This window comes from Chlorocebus sabaeus, chromosome 17, assembly GCF_047675955.1.
Source record: "Chlorocebus sabaeus isolate Y175 chromosome 17, mChlSab1.0.hap1, whole genome shotgun sequence".
NCBI classification, from domain to species: domain Eukaryota; kingdom Metazoa; phylum Chordata; class Mammalia; order Primates; family Cercopithecidae; genus Chlorocebus; species Chlorocebus sabaeus.
This window is the reverse complement of record NC_132920.1, coordinates 47,898,586-47,911,514: the sequence shown is the minus strand read 5'-3', so window position 1 is coordinate 47,911,514 and position 12,929 is coordinate 47,898,586. Positions and strand designations below refer to the sequence as shown.

At 37.4% G+C, this 12,929-nt stretch overlaps 1 protein-coding gene across 1 annotated transcript in view; it reads right to left on the bottom strand.

Annotated features, from left to right (window-relative positions):
* Nucleotides 1-1,512, bottom strand: part of OPN5 (opsin 5) — a 44,779-nt gene extending 43,267 nt beyond the window's left edge. The window contains exon 1 of the mRNA XM_038006152.2: nt 1,300-1,512. Coding sequence (XP_037862080.2) covers nt 1,300-1,429 — 130 coding nt within the window. The 5' untranslated portion in view covers nt 1,430-1,512. The remainder of the gene's footprint in view (nt 1-1,299) is intronic.
* Nucleotides 1,513-12,929: the final 11,417 nt, after the last annotated feature.

The following is a 12,929-nucleotide window of genomic DNA, read 5'->3' as shown; positions in this document are numbered from 1 at the left end:
GTTCCTTTTGCCTCAAGCACTGACCATAGAGGGATATCAAGTATTTTCTAATGAGTTTTGCTAATTTCAGGAGGTTAAATGAAATTCTTAGCCAGTAATAAATAGATGAGAGAGGGAGAAAAAGAGAGAAAGGGAGGAAGGGAGGGAAGAAGGGTGGAAGAGAAAGATAGAAACAAAGAGAAAAGAGAGAGAGAGCAAGTTTGACCCAACATCTGAAAAAAGTAAAGGCAAAGAAACCTAAAGACATAACCCACCTTCACACTGGTCACCCAAATTTAAAACAACAATTTTAAATTTAAGAAAAGTATGGTGGTTAAATTCTAATTGTCTAGATTAGTGCTGTCCAATAGAAATGTAATGTAAGCCAGAAATGCGAGCCACATATGGATTCTAAAATTTTCTGGTAGCCACATTAAACAAAGTAAAAATGTACAAAGTAAAAATTTAATTTATAAATTAAAAATTTACAGTAAATTAATTTTAATAATGTATTTTACTGAGCTTAACATACCCAAAATGTTGTAGGTTCAACACGTATTTAATTTTTAAAAATTATTAATGAGATATTTTATACCACTTTTTCTTGTACTGAGCGTTCAGTATCTGGTGAGTATTTACACTACAGTCCCTTTCAATTTGGAAAAGCCACGTGTGGCTACTGAATGAATGAGATTGTGCGGTCTAGAAGCAGGTGCGCCCCTTCATCAATTATGCAGAAAAATCTTTTGACCCTGGACTTTCTTTCATTTAACACCAATACATTTTTCAACTCTCACCAAAATGGCTTAGCTATGCTGTCATGATGCAGCTTTACTTTTAGGTGAAGTAAACTCAGTGTTTCCAGCATTACTATAGCACAATCGAGTTTGCTCAGTTGTGAGAACAGGAGACTGACCTAGATTATTTCTAAGGCCCATTCTCAACCTAAAATCTTATGATTATATCAAAAACATAAAAGAAAAGCACTCTGTTTAAATAAGATATCATTATCATTAATTGTGGTATTCAGAAAGTAAATCTACTCCCAAAGTAACCAAAATGAAATACAATCTCAAGATAAATAATTTTGCTATGAGTTCTCGGATTATCAATGGAATTTTATTCCCAGTAATAATGATAATAGTCATTTCTAGGAAACATTTATTGAATGCCATAATGCCATTCCATCTTCTACCCTTCCCCACTCTTCGCCTCCACTAAACTATCCACTTAAGTACCAGAATCCTTTGACAAAATTAACATATAAGCCCATGAATTTTCTAAATGCAGCCTTTGCACAGAAGAATTAAGGAAGCTTACCAATTATTGTCAGGTAAAAGCCAGCCACTATATCCGCTTCCCAAGAAAGTTTGGAAGCAAAGGGATCCCCATCTCGAAGGTAATGTGGCAGGCGCTCATCCTGAGGCAGGGCAGTGTGATTTAACGCCATTCTGTTCTCAAACCAGGAGGAGTCTGAAAAGCAGACCAGAAGAGATCTCAACAGACACGAATAAGCCAGCTTGAACCATTTCATAATCGTGGCTCCTGTTTTAAAACAAAAAGCAAGTTCCCAGGGTCATGCATGATTCTCTAATTAATAACTGGTAAAAATGTTAACATTTTTTTCAATGATCCAATTATGTCATTACTCAATTATTCAGTTGGCAGATTATCTAAGCCTTCATTTTCTCCTTTGGAAGGGTCATTCCTTTGGCATGATTGTTACTATTTGTTTTGAAAGGGGAAGAAATACTAATGTGGCTGTTTCTCTTTTGAACTTGCATATTTCAAATGGAACCAATAGATGTCACTGTTCAGCTCTCTAGGCAACAATTACAGGCATTATATCAGGCAGCAAGTGAACAGTTGTGTGCCTCACAGGTGGTGACAGGGTGATCGATCGGCAGATATCTAACCATGTAATTCACCTTTGCAAAGACATGAATTTAACCCCTTTCTAACTGCCAATTTACAACTTACAGAGGAAGCCTAGTGACCCTATCAGTGGCCAGTTAGCTAAAACTACTGTCTCCTACACACAATTTGAGGACAGTCATGTGCTAATGTTCATTCCAAATCCTTCTCCCTGAGGTGGTCATAAAGCTATAGGAGAAATCTTTGGCTGCCAGCTGCACCACATCCCAAGACCTACCCCAAGTCAAAGTTTATCTTTACCTTTCAAACTCCTGATTCCCCTTTGACTGCCTCTTCTTCTGGTAAACTCTCTCCTCCCCAAAGATTCCCCCTACCCAGCTGGCTGTCCAGTCCTGTCCTCCACCTTAGATTCAGAATCATAAGAGGAGGGTTGGAGTCCAACTCTGATACCCACTCTCTGATCTTGAGCAAATTATTTAACTCTCTGAACTGCAACCACTTCATCTGTAAAATGGGCAGTCTCCTTACCCATCACTCAGGTTTATTGTAGGAGCAATAGGATATTGGATTCAAAAGCACATTATGAATGGGGGGTCCTGTTTATTTATTATATGCTGAGATGCTTACTGTTCCCAAACTTGCCCATCCATCAAGATATAGCTCTTGTATGACAGATTTCCTCAGGGTGCCATGCCGAATCAATGTGTGCTTGTGTGTTAACTCAAGTATTCACTGAACATCTACTATAAACCCAGCATTTTGAGGTAGGATAACAGAGGTTTACCATGTTATCTAGACTTAGGGAGGATATCTATCATTTTGGACAGAGAAAAGATACAACCAGTGATCAGAAAATATAATAATAATACAAGAACATAAAACAATAAAATGCTGCTTTATCTGGCTTTAGACAATTGTTTTTGAGGTAGAGTCTCACTCTGTTGCCCAGGCTGGAGTGCAGTGATGTGATCAGTGCTCACTACATCCTCCACCTCCTAGGCTCAGGTGATCCTCCCAACTTAGCCTCCCGACTAGCTGGGACCACAGTTGCATGCCACAATGCCTAGATGATGATGACTATTATTATTATTATTTGTAGAGACGGTATCTCTCTATGGTGCCCAGGCTGTTCTCAAACTCCTGTCCTGGGCTCAAAGGCTCCTCCCACTTTGGCATCCCAAAGTTCTGGGATTACAAGTATGAGCCACTGTACCTGGCCTAGACAATAATTTTTAAAGCAAGGAAATAATCCTGTTTTCTGAGGAATTAACTAGATTGTGTGTATAATATCAAGAATTGTCCTTCCTATATCTAAAAGTATCCAGGCCTTGCACAGCCTAAGACTCGATATGTTAATAATGAAAATGATAACATAAAACTTCACTTGAGCCCCCAAGGGGCTTTAATAAGCAACAAAAACTGTAGAGAATATTTTCAGTGAGAAAATGACATGAGCTAAGATTTGGAGGAAAAAATGAACATAGAGTGTATGAGGGATGGAAGAAGAGTCATTCCATGGGAACAGAGTTCATGACGGTGGGAAATGGTAGCCATCGGGATCTTGCTCTGTAGAAACTTGCCTGCCTGGCAGAAGAGTTGCTTTTGACATATCATATGTGGACTTATTTTTTTTCTGACACTGATCAAAATTAATGCTATTGTTTAAGTTTGGAAATATAGTATTTGAGAGTGTTTCTAGTTCTTTTCAAAGACATAACTTAGACACAACTCTTCCTGAGGAACAGTGAGAGAGGCAGAGAATCCTAAATGCATGGTTATTTGGGAATTCTTTTTTTTTTCCCACTCTTCTTTGTGCATTACAAGCTCATCTTGCAACTTCACACTTTACACATATTTTCCCCTATATGTAATTTGTGTTCCCTTTCTTCTCAGTCTATCCAAATTCCACTTGACCTTCAAGCTTTTATCCAAAGTCTATATCCTTCAGAATATAAAACTGGCTCCTTCAATCGCTACTAAAATACAACTAGGAGAAATTAATCCTGCTTAATTTCCTTAATTCTTCCTCTGGTTTACCTACACATGAGTAAAATAACTTTCAGTTCATAAAGAAATTAGAGGTACCAGTGCATAGTATGGGGTCATTATCATTATTTTGTTGAGGAGCTATTTCATCATTGATACAGAATTACACTTTTCGCTGAAAACAGGCTATAGCAATGTAGCCATCATAAATATTTTTGCAGAACACTAACTGTACTACTTAAAATAATAAACACAACACATAGTCATGACTGTATTTGTTCAGAGATATGTTTTAGAGAATTTCTTTTTCAGTATTGAATGTGCCTGAATTACCTTTATCTGTATTGAATGTGCCTGAATTACCTCATTGTGTAAATAAAATAGAGTCATTTGTCGATTCCTTCCCTCTTTTACCTCCTGTATTTGAAGATTGCCTACTGCTCGCAGTAGATAGATGCTGTCCTATCTGCCTTCCCAGGTGGTCAGGACCCTCAACACCACATCCCCCAGTTCCCTGGGATGGTATCCTATGATCAAACCCATGGTTCCAAATCAGCTGCATATCTGAATCTCTTATGTACTTATTTTTTATTTTTTGTATATTGTTATTGTTGTATTTTGTATTGTAGCTACTCTTTAGGTACTGTAGTCTGAGTACAACTTCCAGAGTCTATGATATCATTTCCAAGAGGATCAAATAGTACTCAGTTTGTCGAATTTTGTAACCATGGAAGCTTTCCGTTCTTGCACAATATTTCATGGCACTATTGTTGGGGAAACAACATATGGGGGTTGGAGGAAAGTATCCTGTTTAAAAGTGGAGGAGAAACTAAATGACTTGTCAAAATTTCTGCTGAATTTACGATTCTGTGAAAGATATAAATGAAATTTCTTGGAGTAAGTTGTATGTGATTATTCATGTTAGCATAATCCTTTAAGCCATAAAATATACTCCACTGCTCTCACATCTGCTAATCAATGGTCTTTTGGACCATGAATAAAGCTTCCTAAGACTGTTCTCATAACAGCTTATTACAGAAAAAGCTGAAAACATCCCCACTCTTCATCACCCATGAAAGTTTTTCATATCTTTTGAGTTACTAGAATCAGCCTTTTAAAATCCTCTATTATTCCACAATAAAAAATTAAAGAATATCTTTAGATGTAGCCAGAAGTCCTCATGTCCAAACTGAAAGGACTTACAAAATAGGTATAAGCAGATATGGAAAAGAGAATGGCACAGTTTCCCCTCCTAACAGGAAATAAATACAAGTTTGTCCAATAAATACAAGAAACAGAGTCCAATTCTGTTAGACTCTATCTAGTCTTAAAATTATCTTCAAAAAATATTTGGCAATAAATTTCCCATTGACCTGCTAAATTTTCCCTGGTTTAATGCAGGGAAGACCAAAAAGCATGGGCAGTGTGGAGAGCCACTTATGTAAAGTATCTGAAAGCATCCTACCCAGAATGGTCTTCCCCACTGGTCTGCTCTGGCTTCTGAAACTTTTGCTATTTTTTGCCTGAAGCATTATCACCAAGAAATTTCTTGCTAGGGATATATAATCTGAGAACATGAAATCTGAATCCACCAGAATCCATCAAAACTTTAACATAGTTTCTGAAATTAGTTACTTGAAACCTAGTAGAAGCCAACAGACCTCAAAATAGGCGTGAGATGGTGCAGAGGAGTAAGTTGGAAACAAACATCGAAGACCAGGAAATGTCCAGGAAGCTAACAAAGAAACAACCACAAACTAGAGAAAAGATGTCCAAGAAAGATAAACAGTTAATATTCAATATCTAGAGGTAAAATGTGCTCAGTGTTAAGCCTGATAAAACGTAAGTAAGGAAACATAATTTACTAAAAATTTAGAAATCCTTTAGCTGGTTTACATAGGCCTTTATCAAGTGGGTGATTGTTCGTTTCCACTACTGTCTAAAAGGATTACCCACAATAAACCTACAGGTAAAAGAGTTTGTGGTCAGATTCATTTTTATACCAACTTCAGAAATTTGTGCCAGCCCCTAGGCTGGTGTCTGATGATAAGGACCAACTATTCAGGACTAATCTTCTTCCACTCAACCCCAGTGAGTCAGCTGGCATGGGCCATGATTGTGTGCAGGGATAACCACACTGAAGACCAGCAAGTTTTTCTGGTCGTCCAGGGATGACCACACTGGAGACCAGTCAGTTTTCCTCTGACTCCTTCTGCATGCTAGCCTCTCTCCTGTCTCTATCGGACCTTAAGATTTGACCTCCCCATTTGAGCACCACAGTGGTTTCAAGAATCTCCCCTTTCCTTTCCCATCAAACTGTTCTCTAAAAAAATGGAATTGATAAATCTCATTGACATGGTACGATATTCGTAATACACTTTGCGGAAAAGCACTAATTATCAAAAAGTTATGAAGCATTTTTAAGTGAGAAAAACCATAAAGGAAGATACCTAGACATATATATGCCAAAGGGTTAAAATATATTTTTATTATGTATAGTGTTAGCATGGTTATGATGTGTAATGATGTTAGGAGTAATTCTTTACTTTTCATTTGGAGAGTGAGGACACTTGGTAATAAAGGCACTTTTGAAATTGTTTAAAAATGGCATATTACTTTTGCAATATTGTCTTTATTTTTAATAAAGATTTATTACAAATTATAACATTAGTGAAATTGCTACACCCATCCATTTATTCATTCATATATTTATTTACCATAGATTATGTGCAGGCCCCTACTCAGTCTATAAATTACTTCCCTTGGAAGTTTGCCAGTAATGAGATGGCTTACAGAAGCTGAAATTGAAGGTTTTTCTGCAAAAGACCTACTCACAGCCCTGAAATCTCCCCACATAGGTAAGCAGCTCACATCTGTGCTCTAAGCACGTGCTAGCACTGCCTTGGATGTTTGTCAGCCAGAGGTCACAGCTTAAGGATTTTCTTCCTAGTAATTGTGTCTCCTCTTGCTCACGAAATGTTCTATAAATTCAGTATATTTAAGCCATGCTATTCATAATTATTTTTTTCTGTGTCAGCATCTACACATGCTTAACATGCAATAAGCTATAATGATACCAATACTGATATGTCATAGATCTGTTCTATATTCCAGTGAAAAGATTTGGATCATTTTTGCATCTACTATATAAGGATATAGTGTTTTTCTTTTATACATGAAAAGAAAAACCTGAAAGCACCTTGGCATGCAAAATAGCAATCAAGAAATAAAATCAATAGTTTGGGGTCTCAAATACCCCAATCCAGGTCTCCAGAGGGGTAACCTTTACCTATTAGCTAGTGCTAATGAGATCCTTGCCTTCTCTACAGGGGAAATGTTCACAGCCACAAAGAAAACTAGTAATTAGCTGAGGTTTTCTGTCAAACAGAAATGCGCATACACTTTTCGGGCTTTTCTGCCATGGTTCAATATAATACTAGAGAAGAAAATAAAAGAGTAGTATTTTTTTCCACATAAAACTTAACTAAAAATAGGGCAGAAAACATGGAAAAGAAGGGTGGGAGAAAGGAAGGGAAGTAGGAAGGCAAGAATCTTTTTCTCTACAGAACCAAGCCAGCAAAAGAGCAATCAATTCAATTCAATATTTTCTAAGCCATGTAAAAAACGGGCAGAGTTGTCTGTTGAGAATAATAAACTCCATGCCAATTTATTCCTAACCAGTTCAGCTTGAAACAAATTGACAAATCTAAGGTAATAGGAGAATTATAAGAAATAGACAGATCTGCTCTAATATTTTCTTAGATTGATAATATTTTAAGTGTCAACTGTCATGTAATGACTACTATTTTATCCAGCTTCTGAATAGTAAGTTTCAAATTAGTTTATGCCCACACTCTCTCCAACCCACTTTTCTAAAGCAAAAGGGATGAGGTGTAAATTTCATATAACAATTACTATTGTAATTTCCAGGCCTCAATATTTCTCTTTCTCATAACAAGAAGCGCTTCCTACTCAAGTACTAGACAAGGTTGCCCACCTCCTGGCATGGTGTCCATTCTTCTATTTATCTCCCAGGGGGCCTTACCTACATCCAAAAGTCCTTCTTAGCAAAGCAATCAAGTAACCCAATCATCTGCTGATAATGAAAGGGGCCACCTGATCTAAACACTGGCCTAAGAACATGCAGGAAACCATAAACCCCAGAGATGAAACCAGAACCACAGAATTCCCCACCGCGTCACCAAGGAATACCAGACCTGCAAATCCTTCTTAATCTGGAAGCATCTTTGGACACTGCATTTATTGTAGACATTTTATCTCCTCCTCAGCCCTCAAGAATGTAAAAAGAAATTTGGACGATAATAATAATAACTTTGGGAAAAAAGGGCTATAAATCCCTTAATTTACGTCTCAAATTCAAATACTCCAGCTCCGAGCTCCTATATGCATACAGATCATGTTAGCTATGATTTATAATTATCAAGTTGCCCTTAGTAATAATAGTCAACATGAAACACATTCAGAATTTTCAGCAATAGGATCTCTTTATTCCTCATCAAAAGGAAATATACAAGTTTACAAAAAAAACTGTGAGGAACAAATTGGCTAAACACCTGGGCAGAGAAACTCAGATTGCTTCAGAAAAGATCAGAAATTGCAATTTTACAGATTCTCACTATTTTACTGCTGGGTGCGTTATTTATTTTATTCCTGACGTGAAACTCTGCTTCTGAGATGTTTTTTATATGCGTTAGTTGACAGATTGGGCCTAAACCCAACAGGAAGGAAAAAAATCCAATTAACTTCATTAATTACAGTAGTTTTCAGAATAAAGGCTCAGACAGAATAGCTTTAACTTGCTCTTAGTTCTCACAACTGCAAAGAAAAAGAGAGGAATAAATTCCCTGAAAATGAATTAAGAATCATTGTTTATTTGCCTCGTGAATCATGCATAGGCTATCCTCATAATTCCTTGTAAATGACCATTCAATTCCAAGTCCTGTTTTCCAGACAAGCAATCTTAGAAATTTTTGTTTCTTAGTTGGTTTAGCCCCTTGTTAAAACTCACCGATTTAAGAGCCTGCCAGGGGAAGTTTCTTTCCCTGGGCTTCTGGCTGGGTTTGCTCAGGTCTTGTAATGTCTTCCTATTGGTTCCTTCCAGAGCAATACTCTAGTTACTTTGTGCTTCAGCTGATTTTGAACATATAATGTTCACAAAATATAGTGAAAGGTATTCATTTTCCAGACTTCCCTGCTCTCTCCACCCCTTTGGCAAAAGGACCAATCATATCTTTGGAAAAAGCAATCTCATCTTATTGAATTATGAGGAGAGATGCAATTTTTGGAAGCTTCACTTATCGGTGATTAAAAAACCAGCAGCAGCTATTTGGCCCTCATATTGATCAGAAACAAGAATAATGCTGTCCGCTGACTGTACTGTAAGACACCATATGCTTGATTTTTTTCTTTTCAGATTTAGAAGTCTCGAATTAATCATTAAATAGTTTAGAATTAAATTCTAAAACCTTTATTATATATTTCTGGTGTTAGGCTATTTTTTAATCAAGACATACTATCTTTACTTACCTAATACAACTGCTTAAGAAATACAACTCAAATAGAAAAAAGAAAACTCACACATAATTTTTTACACATAAAGGTTAACACTTGTCCTAGCCCGTTTTACAACCCTAAAGGTTTGTCAGGATTGAAAATGCGGTTTTTGTTCTTTGGTATTAAGCCAAAGCCACATGCTGTCATGTCTAGCAGGGAATGACTTTGAACCTTTGTCACTGGCACTGTGCTTAGGGTTTCACATGCATTGTTTCATTTTAGCTTCACAACAATAATGCTCTGAAGAAAGTTACTGTTACTATTGCCGGTTTTTTAACTGACACCTAATAATTGTACATTTCGAGGGGCACTTAGTGATGTTTCAATACATATAATGTAGAGTGATCAGATCAGGGAAATTAACATATCCGTCGTCTCAAACACGTATTATTTATTTGTGTTATAAATGTTTGCAGCCATAAAGAAAACTAGTGATCAGGTGAGGTTGACTGTCAAACAGAAATGCATATACACTTTTACTAGATTTAGAGAGGTTAAGTTAGCTTGCACGAGGTCATGCTATTTAGCTCCTAGTGCTATTTCATTATATATTTGTTGACTACATCAATGAATAAGACTTTAACCAACACATAGCATTGCTTCAAATAATGTTTTTCGTGGAGAAAAGAGGAGACATTATATGTATGTTAGAGAAAAAATGTGAAGGGCCAATAAACACAATCACTTTAGGAAAGCCTCCTAAAAGATAGGATTATTTCAGAACAGCCCTCACAAGAAATATTCCTAGCTTTTCCAATATAATCTCAGTTTTAAATGTCCTATCCCACCAACAGTAGAATTGTGCTTTTCAGATCACATGATCCCACAGTTTTTTAAAGTCTCACTATAAGTCATACTTCAGCGCATCTCCCATTCATTCACTTACCCTCCAACTATAATAGAAATAAGATAATGTGCTTCCAAAAGCCTCAATCTGAAGAACAGATTTATGTTTTTTGAAAGTTATATGATTTCTTTTCTAAAAAAAAAGGTCAAACATTATTGTTCTCCAAAAAAAGATGCTTAAAAAAGTAAAAGATGCTTAAATAATCGGGGTAGCGAATGGAGTCAGAACGAAACAGAGCAAAGAATATTGCCTTCCTTAATTTGCATGTGGATTCTCTACTAATGTCTAGCCAGGCCTGTGTATGAATGTGTGCTTGCCATACAATTTTGTCTCTGACTGTGGATTTAGCAGACCCAAGTGCCAGGATTAATTATACTACTTACTACATAAATAACTTTATCCCAAGGTCATTGACCTTTTCAACTCCAGTGAACTTTATTTCAACAATTCGCTTCTATGGTCATACCCTAGTCTTATACATAACCTTGTACTGTTCCACCTATGAAACACTAAATTCTAATTATCACACCCACTGGCCACAATGTCCTATTCTTCCATGACACCCAAGTGCTCTCATGCCTGAATCTCTATTGTATCTTAATTGATCACCTCGTTTTATCTTCAATTTGCTTGCCCTCTTTATATATTAATATCTTAGAACCTCAAGGTCTATTGCATTAGTCACTCAACAAGCTTCACAAATTTCTGATATCCTTAATTTCTTGCTAGACCTGCCCTGCAAAACCCAGCTTGAGAATTGTGTTGGCCTGTTCTCACATTGCTATAAAGAACTACCTGAGACTGGATAATTTATAAAGAAAAGAAGTTTAATTGACTCACAGTTCTGAAAGTTGTACAGGAAGCATGGCTGGGAAGGCCTCAGGAAATTTACACACATGGCAGAAGGGAAAGGGGAAGCAGGCACATCTTCATATGGCAGAGCAGGAGAGAGAGAACAAATGCTACACACTTTTAAACAACCAGATCACTCACTGTCATGAGAACAGCAAGGCGGATGTCTGCCCCCATGATTCCATCGCCTCCCACCAGGCCCCTCTGAAAACACTGGGGATTACAATTCAACGTAAGATTTGGGTGGGGACAGAAATCCAAGCCGTATCAAGAATTCAGCCCTTCGACTTCTCTCCTACAACATTTCAGAGCACACTCTATGGAGCAAAGTCTCTACAAAACAGATTTCTGTCATAAATTTAGACAACAATACTGTCTGGCTATCCCAAACATGTTTTTCTGAAATATCTAGTTCTGAAACCAGATCTGTGAGGTAGCTGTGATGTGGGAAGGGAAAAGACAGTTTATAGATGTTACCAATTGCCAATTCAAAATAATATGGCCCTTTCTCAACAAATCTTTTTGAGCCCTCAGCTTGAACTAGACATTATCTTAAGTGCTGGAAATTTTTGCTTTCATGGCACTTGCAATCTGTATGAAAAGAAAACTAATGGCCATAGAAAGTCAGGGTTACGTCCAAGCAGGGACCCAAGCACTGGGATTCTGAGAAGGGAGACTCTAACAGTTTGGAAGATATGGCATCTTCAATGCAGTTTAGTGGTGTCCATATGACTGAGAAGGTTATATCATCTACCTAAAAGAAATCAGTAGGCCGGGCATGGTGGCTTATGCCTGGAATCCCAGCACTTTGGAAGGCCAAGACTGGTGGATGGCTTGAGCCCAGGAATTCAAGAACAGCCTGGGCAACATGGCAAAACCTCATCTCTACCAAATTTATATATATATTAGCTTGGTGTGGTGGCACACACCTATAATCTTGGCTACTTGGGAGGCTGAGGTGGGAGGATTGCCTGAGCCTGGGAGGTCAAGTCTGCAGTGAGCCCTGTTCACCTGCCACTGTACTCAAGCCTGGGTGACAGAGCAAGATCCTGTCTCAAAAAAAAAAAAAAAAAAAAAAAAAAAGAAAGAAAAAACGGAAAGAAATCAGTGTATCCACTATGAGCCAGAAAATCTGCTGGGTGCTGAGGATACAACAGTAAAAAGACAAACATAAAATTCATTTAGCTACAATTAAGGAAAGTATGTACCAATAAGCCACTCACAGAAAATAAAACTGTCCCCAAATGTAGTGGCAGCAAATCCCTATTTTAAAGATGGACAATAGGCCAAGGCCCTCAGTTATCTCTTCTGCAAGAGGAAAGGATTTGTCATTCTCCTAATTTATTTTGCACATCAGCTTTCCTTGCAGAGACTGAGCTAGGTGCTCCATTTCTCATCCTTAGTAAAAGAGAAATACATCTCACTCAACTGTGCAAAACTGCCTGCACTGAGTCACACCAGCCCCAGACTCTAGTCCTGGATGCTTACCCTGACTGTCCAAACACAGGGAATGAGGAAACCTCCTTGTTAAGGATCTAAGTATCTTTAGAAAGGCTTCAAAGCCAGTTATTGCTTCACTAAATTCAGTCTCCCTCTCCTCCATTAGCCTCTCTCCCATGATGTTTTGTTCATCTACTTAGAAGTAATACTAATTGTTGTACCTTTTTTGCAACTACTTATCATTTATGTCTAAATACCATGCAACACGTTAATGATTGTTGAGTCATGTTATTAAATTTATATCAAGTGAACCATTTATTAATGCATGCATGCATTCAACAAAATTTATTAAGCACTTTTCTTAGTCCTTTTCTGC